This window comes from Onychostoma macrolepis, chromosome 02, assembly GCF_012432095.1.
Source record: "Onychostoma macrolepis isolate SWU-2019 chromosome 02, ASM1243209v1, whole genome shotgun sequence".
NCBI classification, from domain to species: domain Eukaryota; kingdom Metazoa; phylum Chordata; class Actinopteri; order Cypriniformes; family Cyprinidae; genus Onychostoma; species Onychostoma macrolepis.
In genome coordinates this window covers 26,849,087-26,871,235 of record NC_081156.1, presented here as the reverse complement: position 1 = coordinate 26,871,235, position 22,149 = coordinate 26,849,087, and the positions used below count along the sequence as shown (strand labels likewise).

Below are 22,149 nucleotides of genomic sequence, written 5' to 3'. Positions count from 1 at the left end.
TATGTTATTGCATAAATACTTCTGTTGTCTTGAAAAATGTCTTAAAGTATTTTAAAGTAATTTCTATTGAAACTTGAATGGTATGATCTTAAATATTTCTAAATAGACATTTGTAATGATGAACTTGAAGTTTAATACATTTAAAATATATTAACGAAATATAATATCAAAAAATGCACTACGGTTACATTATAATCAAGATTATTAAATTGTACTTTTAATTTGACATTAAATTGGGCACTTTATTAACAATATGCTTAAGTGAGAAGCATAGTTACTCTAAGTACAGTAAAGTTACCTTTATTTCATTAATATTATATCTGCAAGAATTTTTTTATTTTGAATTAAGCACACTTCTTTTCCATATAGGGTTAATAGGGAATTGGTTCTCCCATTGCTGCTATAACAGCTTCTTGTCTTCTAGAAAGGTTTTCTACTCCATTTGTTTCTATAACATTCATTTTAAGATGAGTTATTTATATTGATTGCTTTAGTGTGCCAGTAGAACATATCAATTTCAGATTTCAAGATAGTTCTTTTGCAAACTGAGGTATCCTAAATCTAGATAAACATTTCTCCAAGAAGCTTGGAACATTAGAAACAAATGGGAAACCTAAAATTAATATTTCCTACTGGCACACTACAACTAAATATATACTTAAAACTATGTTTTTTGAAGAATCTAACATTCATATGTTAAATAAATGTGTGTGTATATATATGTGTGCAGAAGCAGGAGCCATTGAGGCCCATTGTGACTCAGGCAACGCAAAACTTCACGCAAGCGTCGTCTAATGATCGGAGTGGCTGTTCTGGGTGAGTGTTTATGATGTTGTGTAACTCTGATTGGTTTTTGTCATGTTGTGTGATCGCTGGTGTTTGTATTTCTAGAGGGCGCTCTCTGAAACTGCTGCGGCGAGCGTCTCTGTCAGGAGTGCCGGGTTCACCTCGATTACTTCAGCGACTGCTCTCTCGTCGACGTAGTGACGGACATGCTGTACGTTCAGTTGGCTCCATCAATCCTGCGTTTCATCCTGACTGATGCATCTAACCCTAGAGATCCACCTTTCTCTTCTAAATGGGTCACAGAACAGCAGAAACTAGGACAGTATGATACCAAAGTTCAGTCTGTATGCAACTCCTTCAGATTTGGAGAAAAAACAGAAGTTCGGTGTCCTGATTAGAGTTTGGGGCCCCAGTAACTTCATAGCCAGTTTGTGGCACTGAGCCTGCAACTGGTGTCAGGAATCTTTACTATTACTGCCCCATGTAAATATGTAAATATTGTGATTTTGTTTGGAAACATACTTATTTGTTTGAATGTATGTATATGTTTTGACTAATAATGCAGAAAGACTTCAAGGAGAAACTGTTGTTAGTTTATAAATGTATGTGTATGTTTGTTTGTTTGTGTGTGTGTGTGTGTTTGTATGTATATATATATGCAATGTTTATATTAAAATGCTAGTATTGCCAAAGTTAATATCAACCCAAAACAGTACTTCTACTAAAGAGTCTTATATAAGTTGATTATTACAATTTATCTAAAAATGTGCTTACAGAAATCCATTTACAGTGGAAGTACTATAGAATATTATGGAGTGTACATTTAGATTTCCATTTTAAGAGCAACATTTTTTTATATTTGACCCTGAATGTTTTTTTTATTCTGCATATTACATAAAAATGATACATTCATGTAATTTCAACCACACCTCAGACCCTAACATACCACAAAGTATCTAAACTAAACTATTAATATTGTTTATTTATTTTTTCCAAGTTTGTAATTTTTTATGCTATGAATAGTGTTAAATGATGGTGTTTACCCTTCATGCTCTTTAATTTTTTATGGGCTTTTTAGCTTGTATTTAGAGGACATTGGCATACAGCTGACCGCTGCAAAATTTCATGAAATGAAAAGTCAATTTTGTAATTAACACTCTGATTATAATCATCATCACTTCATCAAGCTTAACTAATATCAACACTAATTTGGTAATACAGTACAATTAGGTTCAGTTTGTGAATGCATTGTTTCATGAACAATTTCTACAGAATTTATTGAAGTTAATATCAATACATGTAGTATTGTTTACATTCGTTTGTAAAATATTAATGTTACATTTATTTTTACAACCAAAAATATAAAAAAATAGCAATTTAAAAAAAGTAATTACATCTAAGCAAACATTCCTTAAATTGATCAAAATGTCAGAAAAGGCATTTATAATGTTCCAAAACATTTATATGTCAAGTAAATGCTGTTAAATTCATTTTATGTTCATTAAAGAACCCTGATTTTTTTTTGTTACATTAAGCAGCACAACTGTTTTCAACTGTGATAAGAAATGTTTCTTGAGCACATGATTTCTGAAAGATCATGTGAGTCTGAAAACTTGAGTGATGATGCCAAATATACAGTTTTTTTTTTTTTTTTTAAATAACAGGAATAAATTATATTTTAATGTATTACAATAGAGAAGGTATTTAAAATTTTAATTTAATATCACAATATTATGATTTTTACAAAATTTTGGATCAAAAAATACAGCCTTGGTGAGCAAAGAAGACTTCTTTAAAAAAACAGTCTTACTGACCCCAAATTTTTGAACAGTAGTTTATGTACAATTTAACATCACTCAAGATAGAAAGCATTGTTAATTATTTCATGTTAGCATGAAATTAAATGTTAACATAACTTATAGGCTAATTCACATTGATGTGGTCCATTAGTAATCTATAAGAGATAATAGAAAACTGTGTTAGAAAGTAATTCAGAAACAGCGACCACATCGTTTCATACAGATGGAATAACTTTATTGTTGTTAGGCTGAAAAGTAATCAAGCATGCAAACAGCAGATTCCTCAGCTGCGTAGAATCTTCCAACTGTTTTATTGAAAAACAGAGGAGAAACAATCCAGAAGGGAAAAAAACAGATTCAATATCTGTACAGATGAAAGTATAATACAATATATACCACTATTGTACACTGGAATACAATATATCAGGAGGGCAGCAGTCACAGAGAAACAACCTGCACTCGAGTCTGTGTTACATGAAGCAGTAAAACATTTCTTTTGTGCTGCTCTTTACACCAACAATATCAATTATGTTCAAGAGCTAATAAACACGCCCACACAGAAAAGTGCTCTGGTATAGATGCTGTCGACTTAAAAATCAAAAACCAATCTTTTAAAATCAAAAGCTCATCAAGCCTCCAACATCATCATGCTCGGCCTTGAACCAAAGTCAGGCCTCGTTCCAATACTCCAGTTTATCCTTCTCAGAACGGATCCTCCGTCATATGGAAGTGTGTCACACACAAACACTGCAGATCAGAGCCGGGGAGGGTAAAAGACTCATTAAGGCTGTTAACAACAGGTTTAACCACCTGTTTTTGGCAACACCGGGTTAAATGCAACAGCTCAGCAAGTTTCAATAGATATGAGTTCAAAACAATCTCTAGGATTTTCCATCTGTTTTATCCTCTACCCAGTGACTGAAGCACAAAGCTCAACAGCTCTATTAATCTGTTTCACTGTAAACTTTTTTTTTTTTTTTTGGTTTATATGAATCAGTTGCCAAGGTGACAAGAAAAATCTGTCTAGAACAGAATGTGGATATCGTTTATTTCTGAACTCAAAAGAAAACCGTCCTTGACGCACATTGCCCTCTACTTAAGCATATTAGTATGGTCTAACTCACAGGTAACAATATTACTACAGCGCTGAATCAGAATATCCTGAAAATATCACCCACTCGGCTACTTTCTGTTTAGATTTTGCCAGAATCTACATTACATTCTGATACTAAGTGTATGAACTGTCTTGTACTGAACAGTGTTTAAAGAAGAAAGGACATGCAAAATGGTACATCAAAACCAAATAATGAGCCTGGGCCGCACTAAAGGCAACGCTTACAAGGCCAATCTGAGATTACAGAACAGAAACTCATTCTCAGAGGTATGGATACTCCATACTGATCTGCTGAGAGAGGTTTCTGTGCACTGATTGTATAGTGGGACGATAAAGTAAATGTGAAATCCTGCTGGAACTTGTTTCCAGGCTTTTACCGCATAGTGCTCTTTGGATAGACAGCAATGAATTGTGGGTAGAGAAGCCCTGTTTGTTCCACAGGCCAGAACTGTGTTGAGGACACAAACATATGATCAAGGAGACCCTGTTACCTACTAAGTGCACACAGACGCAGGGTTGAAGTTTGGACTCTGTGAGACAGTCAGTGTTTCAAATTGGATTGTGAATTATTAAATTGGTAAGAAAGCCGTGAACCCAGCAATGAGGGTCAAAGTGCACTTTGATTATTTAAGTACTATGTGGATACTAGCAAAGCTCAACGGTGATCTTAAAGGGATAGTTCAACCAAAAATGAAACTTCTGTCAACATTTACTCACCCTCAAGTCATTCTGTATGACTTTATTTCTTCTGCAAAACACAAAAGATGACATTTGGGTCTAATGTTATTTTGTATCCCATTGACTTTTATCATATGGACAGAAACTGTGTTCCACAGAAAAAGTAAGGCAGTGGTTTGGAATGACATGATGGTGAGTAAATGAGTATGTTCAATTTTAGTTGAACTGTCTCTTTAAATCAGTGTGCACCATGTATATATTTAGGTGAATGAAAGCCGACACTCAATTCCTGTAATAATCACTCCAAATTTCACATCTTAAAGACTTTGAGAACATTTAAGGAATGCGGTTCACACTCAAAAGACGCATGTGTCAGTAATTCGGCTGCACCATTATTTGTTACTTGAATCACAGTGTGTGTGTGTGTGTATATGTGTGTTATGCAAGGAAGCTCACTCTGCTATATGGGTAATGAAGTATCAAGATTGGTCCATGGGTTCAAAGGTGCTGGGTGGATCTGCACCGTGACTTTCCATATCCTCCTGTTTGTCAGAAGCCTCTTCTTCCTTCCCATCATGTCTTGCTGCAGCCTGCTGACGCAAGTGTTTGTCCATAGACGCCTGTATGTTTGAGACCATCTCCTGCAGACGCTGCCGTTGGGCCTCGATCACGGCGGGCTCCAGCCCCAAACCACGGCCCTCGCGTAAAGTGACCATGCCCGGGGCCACGCGCACCAACTCCTCCCCTGACAAAGTTATCTCTTCACCGCGAGCGCTGTTGCTGAGATCCACGCCGCTGCTGTGCTGCCGCCTGATTGGTGGGTGTTCTGGAGGGGCAGAACCCAATGAGTGACCTTTGCCCTGGAAGGCTGTGACGGTCTGCTCTTTCCTGCGCACTGCACCTCCGGCGCCCAATCGCAGGCTGTGGGCGGGGCTTCCCTCACGGCTACGTGAGGCAGCATCGGAGCGGAGTTGGGAAAGGGCCTCTTGGACAAGCTCCTCCACGTCAGGGCCCACTGGAAAATGACCGGCTGTGTCCACACACAGCTCCAAACGCTCCTCCGCAGCATTGAACACAAACGTCTTACCCGACAAATGGGGCAGTGTGCAGTGCTTCCCGTCCAACAGACCTTAACACAGAAATAAAGATTATTAGCACAGTTTCTCATTGTATGCGTAAAGGTGGATGATACAAACAACTGACAATATGAAAAATTATTACATTTAAATTTGACAAATGTTTACAATATTCCTAAAAAATTATAACAATATGTATGTATTTGTGGAACAGCACCACACACACAAAATAGTAATAAAACAAAATCTCAAAAAACAGAAAAGTTATAAAATATCTTTTGGCTCAGGAGGCATATCATACATTTGTAAACAAATAAGCTGAATAAGAAATATTTCGGATTCATAACTATTTTTAGGTCACATCAAGTTAAATAAATATGTGACCCTGGACCACAAAACCAGTCTTAAGTCGCTGGGGTATATTTGTAGCAATAGCCAAAAATACACTGTATGGGTCAAAATTATCAATTTTTCTTTTAGGCCAAAAATCATTAGGATATTAAGTAAAGATCATGTTCCATGAAGATATTTTGTAAATTTCTTACCGTAAATGTATCAAAACTTAATTTTTGATTAGTAATATGCATTGCTAAGAACTTCATTTGGACAACTTTAAAGGCGTTTTTCTCAATATTTTGATTTTTTTGCACCCTCAGATTCTAGATTTTCAAATATTGTCCGATCCTAACAAACCATACATCAATGGTAAGCTTATTTATTCAGCTTTCAGATGATGTATAAATCTCAATTTTGAAAAATTGACACTTAAGACTGATTTTGTCGTCCAGGGTCACATATGTGACAAAGACCAGCTGAATGGTTAGATGTTCTTGAATTTAGTAAAGCATAAGATCATTTCAAATCACGCTGGAAAACATGATCATTGGGTTTTAGACAAACCTGCTGTCATTGAACATTTACATTTATCCAAAGTGACTTACACTGCAATCAAAGTACACATTTAAATTTCCCTGGGACTCAAACCTACAACCTTGCAAATGTTTTGCGCCATACTCTACTGATTGAGCTACAGTAAAGTGAAAAGAGGGACAAATCAAATACTAAGACATTCTTGTTCATTTTTCAATTCAACTTCTCAACCTTAAATTGTTATGCTCATAGTTTAATTTGCAAAGAATAATCAAAATATATTAAATTAAAAAAAATTAAAAAACATTTAAAAATGCAAATTGTAGCTTTCCGCTACTTATCTGACTATTGGGCATGTACAGTTAATCTAAATTTTATTATTTTTAACTCCACTGCATTGCATCTCTCAGCCAGTGGCAAAACAAACAAAAGTCTGTGTTAATACACACCACAAATCATGAAAATTATTCTGTATTTTTAAGAAAATAAAACCAGTAAATTAGAACCGGTTCTCAAATCCCGCCCTCACAACATAGTGTTACTGCAAATGCTTTTGGCAACACAAATAATATAGACTTTGTCATGCCTAGCACAATTTTGAATTTTGAAAACTCAATTCAAATTGTGTGAGAAAGTGGAAAAAAGACAGATTACCCATGTCTTTCTTCACAATATTGTAGAAGACTCCTCCTTGTTGGAACAGGTGAGGCAGTTTCTTGGCATATGACCAGACATCTTCACCTGAGATAGAAAGAGAAGAGAAACACATTAAATAAGACAGGTCTCACACACATCGTTTACCAGAGTTTCATTTTTGTTTAGTAATCAATAATTACTCATTAAACATGATCGGAAATAATAATAATAATAGAATCATTTAAATCATGTGTAAATTACAAAAATAGGCTTGTATCATACAATTTAGAGAGTCACAGACACTTTTAAGTAGATGTTGATTCTAGTATGACAGTCTTCTCATAAAGCAGATCTATAACAGGAGGGTGTGTCTTACCCATAAGTGCTGCCAGGAGGCACAGTGATGACATCTCAAGGTCAATGTTGTCCTGAAGTTCCCTGCTACTGGTGCGGCTGAGTCGTGGGTCAGAGTGAGCGTGCGTTTGAGGCGTGTGAGAGTGCGTCTGGGTCATGTGAGTATCGGGCGAGCTCTCTTTAAGTGCTTCTACAGAGATGCGGTCGCCATGTTGAAGCGCCACGGGCTGGTTCTGGTCCTCGGGACGTGGCGGGGGCAACTCTCTGGGCGGGAAGCCGTGTCGGATACACAGCTGTCCGGGCGACAAGTTGAAGACCTGGACGATGGAGTTTTGGAGCTCACCGTAGGTGGTGTGCGGCTGCAGCGTAAGCATGGCCTGCCGCCCATCGCTAGTCGTTACACGTATCTTCTTCTCTCCACTGGTGGGTGGCACTTTGGTGGGTGTGGGAGGAGCAGAGGATGATGAAGAGGAAGGAGATGATGGGCGAGGATCCTGCTGGCGCAAGCGGTCTGTGCTACGGCGCTGGGACAAGGCCGCCTGCTCGCTGATGCTATGCTGCAAGACCCTCTCGGTTTTGCTCATCACCAGCTCCTCTTTATGCAGGGTTTTGCCCTTCTGTCCCGTCAGGATGATTTTGGTAGGAGGGTGAGCGGCTGATTCACTCCCATCCTGCACATGAGCACCTTCAATGGCAACTGGATTGTATTCATCTTGGCTCCTCTTGGCGGTGTGATGCAAGATGGTGTTCACCACTTTTTGGACTAGAATCTCACTGCCGAACTCTCCAGGGAAGTGCTTTGTGACAAGTCGCATCGTCACGTCATAAACATTGCTGTTGAGTGTCGGATCCATTTCGTACTGGAACCAATAAACGGTCTCTCGCACCACACGGCCGCCCCACTCCAGAGTGATAGGGAAGGCTTCAGGAAGATTATCGTACTCTTTCCCCTCCCAGAAGTGTTTAAACCCGCAGCCACATTTTCCACCCTCTGAGCGAGTGTTGGTACGGTCTCCGTCCAAATAGACGACGGAGCCGTCGCCACAAACGCGTCGCACTGAAGTCCCGTGACACCAAGTGCAGGCCGTGAGTGAGCTGAGTTTGTAGTCGGGCACCAGCACATCTTTTTCTGGGTTATAGGAACAAACCAAACTATTTAAAGGAAAGCTGTAGTTCTTGTCTGCTCGCAGCGTCCCGTGAGTGGACTTGGCCAAGTTGTAGAGTTTCCCTCCCGGTATGAGCCACTCTGCTGGGACGTGGAGCTCTGAAAGGGCGTTGCAGACAAGGCAGCGATGGAGACGACCCTCCTGAACGGATTTCTTAGCCGCTTCTGTCACCTCCTCCGGCTGCACACCGATCACTCCAGTGCGTCGGTATATATACTGGTGGACGTCGGCGACTAGAGCAGGGTGGATGCTGTGCTTGTCCATGAAGACGTCCTCCATCACACCTACGAGCCGCAGCAGGTACTTATCCTGCAGGCTCCGGTCGCCGCCGATCACACAGCTTCCATTGGAGTCCAAGCTCACGTATTTGCGGATCAGCTCTTGAGGAACACCCCAAGCTTTCGGGAGCAGTGCAGCAGGTAAACGGGGCAAAGACAAGCCTTTGATGCCCACTAGGGGTAGATAGTGATTTCTGCCAGAGCTACTCCAGGCGATGCAGATGGGCTTGTTCAGAGTGCCATCTTTTCCTCGGCACTGCTCCTCTGGAACCAGGCCTGGCAGGAAGGTGGCGGAGTAATCACCCGAGCTGCGCATGCCGCTCAGGGAGTCCAACAGGATTATGGGTCTGTGCAGTACATTCGCCAGACCAAATATGTGAATGTTTCTAAGCCCCAAAGGAACGCCTTCCGGAGGGACAAACAACGGGTCACACTCATTAATGATGTCTTCCCATTCGGCGGCATCTATAAAGTCCTGGAAAAGGGCTTTGTAGCAGTCGAGGTTCTGCTTGAAATTGAGTTTTAGGTTCTCTCGAAGGGCATGCCAGAAGAGCTCACGTCCAACTAATGCTCTGGACACGGCATGGACCAGGCAGTGTCCGTCTCCATCCACATGCACGGGAATAAGACACTCTCTATTCAAGTTTGCTTTCTTGATCTCCTCCAAAGTGTCATGCAGGTAGATCAGGCTCCCTGACCGGTCCCGTCCATACCCAACAGTGGACACATGCTCTTGCTCGATGAGAAACGCACGGTCTCCAAGAAGCGAGCAGTCGAAAATCTCTCCCTGGTTCATTTCCTTCAAGAGTTTGGCAGTACCTGTCTGTTTGTCCATACCATAGCGGGTGAGGATGGGAGACAGCAGCTTGCAGTGATAGTTGGACAGTCCCATCACTTTCACCAGCTCGGAGCCCTTTTTAGGAGGGCCTGGCACACCCAGCAAAGCATTTCTCAGCAAATTATGAAGCACTACATCTGGGTCAGTCACTTCCTCCACATTCGCGAGGTTCTTCTGCTCGTGTCTCTGACCGCATTCAGTGCACTCGATGCTCATGGAGGTGTGTGCGGGGAAAATGAGCTTCGCCTGGCACTGCGGGTCCGGGCACATCCCGCATAAAATGCGCCTGTCCTTCTGCTTTGAGCCCGGAATCAACGACATAGTCCAATCTAATATCTCTTCTGACGTAGCGGTTTACAAAAGCATCGCTGTCTAATCAGTGACGGGCGAGAGAAAAATATGTCACCTCACGCAGTTTCTGTTTTCCAGTAACAAACACAACACGGAAGCGGTTCTGTAACACAGTATGACCCTATGGGCAGCGCAAGGCATGCTGGGAGATGAAGTTCTTAACCGTCCCAGGTCTAGAGGTCTTCTAACGACATTATTTAAAAAATAATAATTAAAATGCATTCTAATATTATACAAAAATGTTTGAGTTTTCTTTTATTTACGAAATGCAATAATTGTTTACTACCGACTTGGACGAATCACACGACAAAATAACAAAAGTGACTTTAACAAAACTACAATAACCACAATACAAAGAAGGCCAAAGGTTGTGTTGTGTTACTTCAGCAATCTTTACATGGGCGTGAGAATAAACTGCAGTTGTTTTAGATACATAAACATACACTGTTTCATACGTTGTTTATTTCTCTTTCTTATAGAAGACGAACACAGGCTGAAAAAATAAAATGTAATGTCAAGTTATATAAGCTATAGCAAATAATATTGTTTATTATAATGCGATCTAATATTTATAAATTAAATGATTATCTTTGAGATAATTATCTTTTTTTTTCTATTCACAAAAAGTGAATGCTGTTGTGAATGTAATTCGTTACCTGTGCATCATTTTCAATCAGTGTTTTTGTCGAATTATGCAAAAGTCCAGTATTAAAAAAAGTACACAAAATAGTAAAGCTAGTTATGAATGAAGTTTATGGCCAGTTTATTTGAAAATAGTCTAAATTGCAATCCCCATTACAAAATGCTATTAAACATAATGCATAATTTGCTATGTGGAGGAAATGTTCATAACTTTCAGAAAAAAAAGACAGAATTACTTGTCACCTTTAAGTAATTTCCAATAAATGATTAATTTAGTTGAATTATGCAAAAATGTTAATAAAGAGTAGGCTAAATATACACAAAATGCCAGATGTAAAATTAGACTAATTAGTGATTTGACAAACATTGAATAAACAATTGAGAACATGAATAATGAGTTTATTTTCCAAAGAAAAACACATGAGAATTTTTTACACAAAAAATATCAAATTTTGTGAAATGAACAGAGCGACAATTAATTTACTTTTTATTTATTTTTAAAACCTCAATTTTAAACTCATGGCCCCATTCCGGGTTGGAAAACGTCACGTCCTTTTCCGCTTCCGCCTATCCATGCGTTATATAAATCAGCATCTGCGAGAGGAAAAGAGGAATAGCGGAAAAGAGGAATAGCGGAAGAGAGGAAGTGAAAGAGAGGAATAATAGCAGCGCTCTGTTTCTATACAGTCTGACCGGACGAGAGATCAGTGCAGGAAGTCAGATTATGAACCGATTAACATATAAATATACAGTTTATTTAAAACATTGATTATTTCCAATTTATGAACAGATCCAGATATCAGATGACACATTTATTACCTTTACCCAATGAAACTAGGACACTAGCACATTATCTGTTGAGATTATTAGTTCGGAATAGAGTTTGTATCAGATAACACCTTAGATATAGTAAATAAACAACAACGCACTTCAGTAACTTTATTAGCATGCCTAATATCGATGTGATCTGATCAGATATGATTCTTTTGTGGAAGATCAGATGTATTCAGACTCGTGTCGACAGAAGATTAAACTGAGTTTCAACACCAGAAGGAATTCAGAGAGGTGTGTAGCGTGGACTTTTTTTATTTTATTATTATTATTATTATTTATCATGGTGTGTAAGCATAAACGGTTAGCATGGTAATTGTTTGTAAGGGTGGTTCATAAGTATTTGGACACCTCACCTAAAATGTCTGAATGTCATTCCGTTAGATTACATGGCTAAAATATTAAGTTAGAAAATTTCAAATTTGTTGCATATACCACTTGTTTTATGTATTAATTGCATATTGTGATCTTTTCTCTTGTTTTCACTGTTAAAACTAACTGTATTTTTTTGTATCTGTAAATCAAGATATATATAGAGATACGTATAACGTTAGATATTGTGGTAACACTACAGTTTCCATTCGTTAACTATAGTTAAATGCATGTAAAGTAATATTAAAAGCAGATGTTGTATTAATATTATTAAATAGAACCGAGCTAACTTGAACTGAGAATAAACGCTTGTACTTTAACTAATGTTAAACAAAGATTATTAAATACTGTAAAAACTGTGGTAACACTTTATTTTAAGGTGTCCTTGTTACACGTTTCATGTACTTACTATTGCAAATACAATAAATTTTGCATAATTACATGCAATTAACCCTGAGCCAAATGTAATTACACTGTAACAGGGACACTTAAAAATAAAATAGTGTAACCAAAACTGCATTTCTTGTTGTTAGTTAAATTTAGTACATGCACTAACATTAAATAATGGGACCTTACTGTAAAGTGTTACTGGTATTGTTTATGTAAAATAATATGTATCTACAGGTGGCGCTGTAGAGCTGCAGTTTATGCTTGATCTGCTTTGCATTAATATTTTGTATGTGTTCCAGATGGACGAGGTATTGGAGAAGTTTCTGGAACATCAGAAATCAAAGATAGCAGAGGAGAAGGCATGTCTGGAACAGGAGCCCCCTTACATGGAGATGAGGGTGAGCGAGAGTAAATGATAGCGATAAAGAGAATGTGTGTGACTGGTCTTCATTTTAATGTTGTTAAATACTGATGTATCAGAGGCGGACAGGCCACGCTCTCCTGAAAGAGAACATCCCTCCACGCACAAGTCAGCAAGGTACAGCTTTGTTTGCAATTTAATATGGTTGTAAATTAATTTCTGTTACATGTATACCTGGTTTTAAAGGTGTGTATGTGAAATTTCATTATGTAGATGGAGTAAGTTTGCCACTCGGAGAAGAATATGAGAGAAAGAAACACAAACTGCAAGAAGAACTCAGGAATGATTACAGGAAATACAAGGCAGAGGTGAGACACAATGGTAAAACCAGTTCAAACACAACAGAAACCTTTATACAGACCAGAATCTTTATTACTCACTATCTTTGTGTCTCTTGCAGAAAGATCACTGGGAAGCTGAAGACATTCACACAGTTCCAGAGAGAAGACGTATACCCAGGGTACACTATTGGGTCAAAAGCATGATTGTCTCTGTTTCCTTCCTTCTGTACCTCACAGTTTTGTGAGGTTGAGATTTCACTTCTGTGTCTGTCAGTTTCATATCTGTTATATTTGCTGTCATGTCAGCTGAGTATTCTGATACAATATGATTATATTTAATGCAATGTTTGTTACACTTACTAAAAACTACTATTGTATTACCATGTTTTACTACATGGCACAATGGCGTTTTTGACGCATTTGACTTCATTAGAAAAACCACATCACCTGCTGCTAGTGTATCATACATTACCGTGATATTACTGTCTGATGTTTTTACTTCTCCATGGTTCTGCCGAAGTACTGTTTTGTAAGGTCAACTCTCTCTCGCTCACTTTTTCAGACGGTCCGTGTGAAAGATGTGGCCACCCTTACAGACGTGTGTGGGCTGGGATGGGGAGTGTATAGCTCTGAGGAAGACTGTAGTGATGAAGAACTCATGCTTTTGCAAGGGAGGCAACATCAGAGAGAGAGAGTCACTAGGACAGCAAACAGGTGAGGACAGAGACAGAGGGAAAGATGTTTAGAACTGGTGACTCATGAACCCATTTCATTCTCTATGGGCTGATTTATTTATGAAATATTTATTTATATAATTTATGCATATATATATTAACAGTATCATCTTTATCTCTGTCTCTTTCTCATAAGAAGAGGGGAATTGTTCACAGAGACAGGACATCACACAAGCAAACTACAGCACAGAAATGGGTAAAAGATGCATACACTGATTAGATTTACAGTATTGGCAAACTGGCAGTTTTATAATTTTTTTTTTTTAAATGGCAGAATAGATTTCACTCGCATTCATCTCTTCTCCTTCACTTTTCTTCATATCACTGTCATAGAATGTCGACATCCGTTGCGACCCAAGCCAATGAAAGATCTGTATCTGTGGCCAGTCAGGACACAGTTTGCACCACAGGACTTTTAATAGGTATGAGTTTAGTACCATGATTCTGATTGGTTAGAGGTCCGTTTTACTGCTCTGGTTGGCTTAATAACTGGAGAAGTTGTTTTATTGCTTCATTCGATGGAGAATAATTACTCCACCCAAAAATGAAAATTCTGTCATTATTTATTCACCATCGCAAACCGTCATTCCAAAACTGTGCAACAGTGTTTTTTCCATACATTGGAAGTCAGCGGGCATGAAAATTGTTTCCAAAAAAGTAGGTTCCCAATGTTCTCCAAATCTCTTCTTTTTTGTTCTGCGGAAGAAAGAAAGTCATACAGTTTGGGAAATGTAAATGATGACAGGATATTCATCCATTTAACAGATTTTTAGGCTCAGGCTTCTGACATGGCTGATTTTGTTTGACAGGTTCAGTGGATCTGGAGGCCACACTGCAGAGGAAAAAGGAGCGTTATAGACGTGAACTACAGGAACAAATCACAGAGAAACAGAGTCACAGGAGGAAGTGTGTGTTCATGCATAATATTCTGACTGGTGTATTTGGTTTATATTGTTCTATTTCTGTCAAATTATTAATCGCGATTAATCACATCCAAAAATAAAAGTTTTTGTTTACATAATGTATGGATGTGTGTGTACTGTGTATATGTATTATGTATATATAAATACAAACATGTATTGCATGTATATATTTAATGTTATGTTTATATATTAAATATTTTTTATGTATAATATAAAATACAAGAATAAATATTTTCAAAATATATAGTGTATTTATACATATGTAATATACACAGCACACATACAAATATGTAAACAAAACCTTTATTTTGAATGCGATTAATCGTTTGTTACCTCATAATTCGCTCAAGAATGAAAGTCATTTACTGACTCTCATGATGTTCCAAACCCAATTTTCTATCTTCCGTTGAACACAAAAAAGACGTTAGGCAGAACATTCATGCTACTCTCATGAACAACCCCTGTAATTCAACTTTCTTTAGGGAGAAGGAACTGGACCTGAGAGTTTCAACAGATGCTGAGAAAAAGGTAACAATGCGTGTGTTTGTGTGTGCACATATATTTGTTGACATTCGTGTGCCGATTTTCTGACTTTTACCTTTAAAGCAGTTCTTTGTGAGTGAGGCGTTTGCGTACAGAAAGCAACCAAGGGATGACATCCACCTGGACACTGCTGAGCCTCCTGAGGGTGTTCTGCAATACAGGACAGACCCTGTGTCTCCATGCAGGTATATATGGATATACATAAGTGCAAACACAAAAACATACATATTTGCACATGCTGTACTTCAAGCTCACAAACATGTTTTTGTTTTTTTTCTGCAGGATGCCTTTTGTCCCTACTCAACTCCCATTCCTTACAGATGCCTATAAGACTCCAATTAATGATGCTGAGAGTTTGCTGAGCCCCAGTAGAGCCTGTAAGACATAGCAGATTACGTTAAATATGAGTTTACTTGCATTGAGGATAAACATGGTTTTGTGCAGTGAAATATTAGGTGCAGAGAGTAGGTGCATCAATATTTATGAATCACATTTGTTTACGTTTGTGCTGTAAATAATTTTGGCACTGTGTTAGGTATTCTGGATCCTGAAAACTAATTTAATCTACTTGGCATGAAAACTGGTGCTACATTGTTTCCACAGATTGCCCAATAACGGGAGTTTCTTTTTCAACATCAGGAGAGCCACAGCCACTCAGTCCACACAGCAGAAGCACTTACAGACAGTAAGAGTGCAACCGACACAAACACTCTCAAAAATGCAATTTTCCAGACACATTTCTGATCATAAATTGTGGGTGTTTAGAAACAGGCAGTAACACCAGATGAAGTTGTCTAGTAGCAATTGTTAGATCTCGCTAACGTTCTAGCTCTCTGACTGTACCTAAGACTGACAAATACAAATATATTTCTTCCCATAAAATGTATAATGTAGACACATAGCTGTGACTGTAAATAATGTATTTTAGGTATGGGAGTGACATATTTTGAGTATGCTGATATTTGGGATAGCGTCATTGGACTAGTTTTGGGCTATTTTTGATTGACCATTGGGCTAGTTTTGAATTTATAACCCAAGCTGTTTTTTCTCACTGTCAAAGACACACTTCTAAACTATATGCCTGTATGCAGACAATTAATACACATCTTGTTTTTGGGGTGTATTTGTGCTTGTTGTGTGTTTCAGGAGGATTCTGGGTGAGAATGAAGTTGTGGGTTCAGGTCTTTTAGCTTTTCCTGCACATCATGCAAAGACGGTTAGACTCAGCTATAAAGAGGAGCTCAGAAAGCAGGTGTGCTATTACATATTCACTGAGGGGTGTGTCCTTATTACATATTAAACGGTATTTCTTAATGACATAGTTAAAACTGGGTGTGTCTTCATGAACACTGGGTTTGCATTTATATGTTTATTCTAACTTCCAACATGGAAAAAGAGCTTTAAAATGCTTCTTGAAGACTTCCAGCTTATTAGGCAGTTTTTTTTTTTGTGTGTGTGTGCCTTGTGAGTAGATAGAGGAGCGGGCCGCACAGAGGAGAGTGGACATAGAGGAGAAGCAAAGACTGGAGGCAGAACTTGAAGCTGATATGAGAGCATATGAACCCTGGGGAAGAGGCGGAGCTGGTGCACCACTCAGAGACAGCACTGGAAATCTAATCAGTATGATTTATTTAGTATGATTTAATCTCCTGTTAGTTATGAAACATGTGACTATAGAAATGATGTGTTTGTGTGTGTGTGTGTGTGTGTGTGTGTGTGTGTGTAGCTGATCTGAAGCAGATGCATCTTTTGAATGTGGCAGCTGCAGCACCACCACAAAGGCGGGAGAGGCCAGGTAACATGCTAACACACATGTTTTGGTTTACATACAAACATGCGTGATGTGTATTTAGTGATTATTTACATCCTCAAGTTGAATGTGTGTGTGTATTTGAAGGATTTGTTGAGACACACACTCCACAGTTTGCGAGAGGAAATGTGTTTAATCAGATCCCGTCACCCCAGCAACTACTGGAGCAAGACCAATACAAAGCTTGCCTGAGACACCAGGTACACACATGCACTACTGAAGTACTAAAGTTTTGTGTTTCAAGTTTTTTAGGATTTAAAAAACATGTTAGTTATTATTAAATATTTAATCCAGCAAAGATGCATTAAACTGAACAGAAGTGACGGTAAGGCTGTTCTGCTCCTATGCTGCTCTGTTCATCAAAGATATTAAGCAGCACAACTGATTTCAAAATTGATAATAAAAAGAACTGTTTCTTGAGCACCAAATCAGCATATTAGAATGATTTCTGAAGGATCATGTGACACTGAAGTCTGGAGTAATGATGCTGAAAATGTAGCTTTGCCATCACATGAATAAATTGCATTTTAAAATACATTAAAGTAGAAAACAGTTGTTTTAAATTGTAATAATATTTCACAATATTACTGTTTTTACTGCATTTTTGACCATGCAGCCTTGGTGAGCTTAAGTGACTTTTTTTAAAAACATATTAAAAAAATATTACCAACACCAGACTTTTGTACGGTAGTGTATATACACAGACTCCTTTCCACTGTACCTGTATATAAACAATGATCTTTTCATTTGTGTTGTTTGTTTTTTTTGTGTGTGTGTGTCTGTGACATTAGATAGATGAAAAGCGAAGGAAGCAGGCGGAGGAGAGAGAGCGGATTAGAGCAGAAGAGGAGAGGGAGGACAGACGACTGGCAGAACAGAGAGAGAAAATCAGGAGAGAGTATGAAGAGGAGCAGGAGAGCAGAAAACGCAGAGAGTTGGAGGTCAGACAGACACACATGCACTCCTGCCTGTCTTATTTTTAGAGATGCACAATGTAATAATGTGATACTTGTCCACTTCAAATCACATTTTCCATCCAAATAAAGGGAATTTAAGTGCTTAAGGAAATGCCATCAAATGCATGTTGTCGTGTTTAATTTTCCAGTGCATTATGTGAGCTCTTCTGATGACCGCAGACCATCTCCGTGACCAGCACCGCTGACTTTAAGTAACCTTATATTTTTGCAGCAAAAACTGAAGAATGAAGAACTTGCTCGTCTTGTGGAGGAGAGACGGAGGGATACAGAGAAAAAGAAAAAAGAAGAAGAAGAGAAAGAGAGAGCAGCTGTAAGAAAACAGGAAGAGCAAGAGAGACAAATACAACTGCAACAGGTGTGTGGAAGTGAAATTTACTGGAATGAGCTACATCTAAAACGCTATATATATATATATATATATATAAGCTAAATTTGCTGAAAATTTCTCTAGATTCAGTGAGTGTGTGACAGTATTGTCGTCATTTTTTTTAGGCTCAGCGTGCACCATCCCCTCCTATCCCTACCCTACAAAAACACAGCAACCCTTCAAATGCTACGGTAACAAAAACTGCCTTTATTTGAACAAACATACATTGCAAATGCTCATGTTCGCTTCATGTGTATTAAATTGTGTATAACACATAACAGTGACTACAAAATATATATTTTGAGTTTTGCTATTTGGAATAGTGTTAGTGGGCTACTTCTGTTATGCAGATCTGGCAACCATGATTATCTCCTCAAGACCTTGTAACCAAACCCTCAATCTAATTACCAGAACTCTATGGTCCTTCAAACAACTATGTTCACTTCTCACTCACTAATGTCTATATATTTTTCAGGATTTCTCTGCGCTTCGGGCTCCTCCATCTTCAGAAAACTTTAGAAACATCCAGAGAACAGAGAGTAAACACTCATACATGTGCACACATATTGTATCATGACGGAGATGTCCTATTGGATTTTTATGTTTATATATATTAATCTAATAATATTTGCTACACCCTAAACCTGACCTTTACAGAAATTATTTGCAATTTTAGATTTGAATTAAAAATTATTTAGTCCATTATTAAGCTATTATTAATTATGAGAGGTCCCCAAAATTTGGGTGATTTCAGGTTTAACTAGCATTATGAATATATGGTCCCTAAAGCATTTTTTTTCTTTAGTTCTGGTCTTTAGTTAAGTTTTGGTTTTTAGTTAAGTATATTTAATTTTCACTAGCTAATACCACATCCTCACATATTTTTGAAGGGTTTACTGTATTTGTTTTCTTCAGAGGACAGAAGTGAGGTTGTTAATGAGCTGTGTGCATTAAGAAGACGTCTGCGCTGTGAACAGCGGCGTCTGGAGGAGCAGCTCTTGCAGACGGAGTGGGAGCATTTTCCCTCCCCTTTCACCGACAGGTACAGTACAGTGTATTATATTGATGATGTTTAAATGTAATGTTTAAGTTTGACAGTGAAGGGATGTTTTAATGTTAGTCAACATGTACATGAATACAGCAGGTCAGTACACTTGTACTGTCAGAGGCATAAGCATCAGCCTTTCCTGGTCTTGGCTGGTTTAATCTGATTTTGCTAAATGAGCTGTTTTTTTATAGACTTCACATCACTGGATTACTGGATCAGTAATCGTCTGTGATCTCTCGAACTAATGGTTTCTAGTTTTGCTGTCTTGAAGGAAATTTTGCTTTGAAATTATCTCGACAGCAATATGGATACACCCAAAAAGGAATCAGAGTGATAAAAATGTGATGTTAATGTTTTTTTGTTTTTTTTACATGACATAAATATGTGCAATGAAATCCGTGACTGCGTTGAGTACAGAATTGATCTGAAAGATATGCACATGTAAATAAAAAGTAACCTAAATGGCATCAATATATGATACAAAAAAATAATAAATAATATATATATAACACTTTAATAAATTGTCTGTAATATTTTATTATGCAGTCACTGTTTTATAAAAGCAATATTGTGAATAATCATAACTAATGTAGTTGCAGGCACTCCTTCAACTGTGACTGTTTTCACAATATAGCACTTGTCTGTTTGCAGGCACAGGACGGATGTGTTTGACATGGCTCGTTTGCGTATGCCTGTTCGAGGCCCCTCCGCCCGTGGCACTGAGCCAATCAGCTCAAAGGGAGCCGATGACATCATGTACAGGGGTAAGAACTGAGCTATGAGGATTGTAATTACTGAAATAAATATTAGTTTACAAGTGTTTGTAGTTCCTTCCTTGTTGTCAAATCATACTAAAGTCATTTGTAGTCAGCTAAAAATAAATATTGTGACTGTACTTAATTAATAGAGCTTAATTAATATTTGGTCTTATGTAAATCCATCTTTTTTTTTTTTCTCAGTTTTTCCGGACCCCTTTATGCCTCTTCCTAGAACACGGCAGTCTGTAAGTTTTCCCCCCACAGGAAGTGCTTGTTACTTCCTGTGCTTATTTCCGTTGTGTTCTGCAGTACTAGAAGCAGCTCCATCAATACTGAATGATGTTTAACATGACAGTTCTGTTTTTCTTTCACACAGAGGAACAGAGATGTTGAGGGGGGACGAGGATCTGTGCTTTTGTCAGAAAGTGAATTTATTGGTGGGATCACATATTTCTTTAACTGCGTGATGAGTGTAACCAAAAAAATTACTGTATTATATACAGTGGCCCCAAAATTAGTTTGGACACTTAAAGGGAAACTTAAAATTGTATTAATGTCTTTCCATTTTGTTAGAAAACATCAAACCAAGTGACATTTATTTTAAATGAAAAATATGAACACACTTTATCAACAGGTTTATTTTCATAGTGTTATACAATTTCACTTTCTCATACATCTTTTTTGTTTTGTTTTGTTTGAATACACACTGATTGCTTTCTGCTAGTGTACAGTTGTCTTATTATTTGTCATTAGATCAGAATGGAATTGCTTTCCCAGTTCCTCCAGATGTTGAGAGGAAATCTGCTAAAGTGTCTGCACGAGAGCGACGCAGACTAGCAAACCTGCAGGTAATTCACACTGAAACATCTAAACATATATTTTTATAGTGACCTACAGACTCAAGTGCAAAAAATACTGATAGAATTGCATGCTATTGCATTTTATTTTCAGTTTTTTTTCTTCATGTATCAGTTCATTATTAGATATTTTGGGCAAACTTGAAAAACAAAAACACATTTTGCACAGTTCATGATATGCATTATTTCAACACTTTTAAACAAACCAAAAAATAGAGTTTTTTTTTTTTAACACTTTGATGTTTAAATATTTTTAAACATGACAAGCTAAATGATCAAATCATTAAAAATGTTCTGCCCACAATATATTTGCATAGTTTTGTTGTTTTTACATTTTAGTAGATAGTGAAGGAAAAGCAGCCAACAAGTGGCCACTCTCTAGTACGGTTTAATACTGATAGCATCCCAGGATGCACCTCATGTAGTCAGACGAGAGAATGTCCAGAGCAGTAATCTAAGCATATGCTTATTACGTAGAAGTAACTAATATATAGTTTAGATTTTTTCCTGGATTTATCACTACATAATTCCTATTTATTTATATATATATATATATATATATATATTACACATGATGACTTTACTGTAATCATCAAGCATGATATAATAAACAGTGTATATATGTGTTTAGTCTGCAGAGAGGAAGCCAGTGCAGCTGCAGTCCTTCAATATGAGGAAGCTCAGAGACACAAACACTCCCAGGAGACTTCAAGCCTTCAGCCAACACAACACCACAGCAGGTGTGTGTGTGTGTGTGTTTCTCTCTGTGTATGTTTTATGATTCTGAAAATGCACAACTTATTTCAATTATGTGTTTAGGAGACTGCTCTGATGATAACGATGAAGCAAGTCGTGGTGATGAGCATTTTTCCCTGCAGTCTCCTGGTAGGCCCAGCTCCATTGATACAGCCACTACCGAGCCCTGGATTCGAGCGGAGTCATCAGACACACTCAGGAGGCTGATGTCTGCCTCTGAACTTTAAGACAGGCCATTACATACATGACCGCACTGAGTGTGTGAGCTTGTTATTGCAATGCAGTATATATATATAAGACATTTATGTAGTCTTCAGATCTCTTAAATAAAAGGCTGATCAGCAGAATCTCTATGAGATCAACTGCTTTAACTGAATCACAAAATCTCTTCTGTAAATTGATTTGTGGATCCATAATATCAAGTGGTTATTTTTAACAAAATACAAAGGGAATGATACTTTCTAATATTTCTGAGCTCTTTTGTGGGGTATTT

The 22,149-nt window shown here is 37.8% G+C and overlaps 2 protein-coding genes across 4 annotated transcripts; one reads left to right on the top strand and one right to left on the bottom strand.

The window, feature by feature from the left end:
* Positions 1 to 2,873: 2,873 nt before the first annotated feature.
* Positions 2,874 to 10,088, bottom strand: vcpip1 (valosin containing protein (p97)/p47 complex interacting protein 1). Its single transcript, XM_058794287.1, has 4 exons — positions 7,336 to 10,088; positions 6,978 to 7,064; positions 4,834 to 5,506; positions 2,874 to 3,332 (listed from the first exon to the last, which is right to left on the bottom strand). Exons 1-3 carry the CDS (start codon positions 9,914 to 9,916, stop codon positions 4,857 to 4,859), a joined length of 3,318 nt encoding a protein of 1,105 aa, XP_058650270.1. The 5' UTR covers positions 9,917 to 10,088; the 3' UTR covers positions 2,874 to 3,332; positions 4,834 to 4,856.
* Positions 10,089 to 11,172: 1,084 nt separating this feature from the next.
* cspp1b (centrosome and spindle pole associated protein 1b) lies at positions 11,173 to 22,032 on the top strand. 3 transcript variants are annotated; one of them, XM_058794439.1, is made up of 28 exons: positions 11,173 to 11,653; positions 12,481 to 12,579; positions 12,662 to 12,719; positions 12,816 to 12,910; positions 13,003 to 13,062; positions 13,446 to 13,597; positions 13,757 to 13,813; positions 13,951 to 14,039; positions 14,427 to 14,523; positions 15,023 to 15,068; positions 15,147 to 15,268; positions 15,366 to 15,460; positions 15,687 to 15,768; positions 16,230 to 16,335; positions 16,556 to 16,703; positions 16,810 to 16,878; positions 16,981 to 17,093; positions 17,685 to 17,834; positions 18,082 to 18,225; positions 18,363 to 18,428; positions 18,713 to 18,776; positions 19,153 to 19,279; positions 19,937 to 20,049; positions 20,245 to 20,288; positions 20,420 to 20,480; positions 20,797 to 20,891; positions 21,532 to 21,640; positions 21,720 to 22,032. In XM_058794439.1, exons 2-28 carry the CDS (start codon positions 12,481 to 12,483, stop codon positions 21,881 to 21,883), a joined length of 2,625 nt encoding a protein of 874 aa, XP_058650422.1. In that variant the 5' UTR covers positions 11,173 to 11,653; the 3' UTR covers positions 21,884 to 22,032. The 3 variants fall into 3 exon arrangements, with proteins under 3 accessions (XP_058650422.1, XP_058650433.1, XP_058650413.1); XM_058794450.1 differs by having other exon boundaries at positions 13,754 to 13,813; positions 15,150 to 15,268; XM_058794430.1 differs by having other exon boundaries at positions 11,174 to 11,653; positions 13,754 to 13,813.
* Positions 22,033 to 22,149: the final 117 nt, after the last annotated feature.

Excerpts from the sequence above, each read along its gene's own strand:
- vcpip1 (XM_058794287.1), bottom strand. The coding sequence starts at position 9,916 with ATGTCGTTGATTCCGGGCTCAAAGCAGAAGGACAGGCGCATTTTATGC. Across the intron at positions 7,065-7,335 it reads CCTCCTGGCAGCACTTATGG|GTGAAGATGTCTGGTCATAT; the intron begins GTAAGACACACC and ends TTTCTATCTCAG. Across the intron at positions 5,507-6,977 it reads TATTGTGAAGAAAGACATGG|GTCTGTTGGACGGGAAGCAC; the intron begins GTAATCTGTCTT and ends TTCTGTGTTAAG.
- cspp1b (XM_058794430.1), top strand. The coding sequence starts at position 12,481 with ATGGACGAGGTATTGGAGAAGTTTCTGGAACATCAGAAATCAAAGATA. Across the intron at positions 13,063-13,445 it reads AGAGAAGACGTATACCCAGG|ACGGTCCGTGTGAAAGATGT; the intron begins GTACACTATTGG and ends TCACTTTTTCAG. Across the intron at positions 20,481-20,796 it reads GTCAGAAAGTGAATTTATTG|ATCAGAATGGAATTGCTTTC; the intron begins GTGGGATCACAT and ends ATTTGTCATTAG.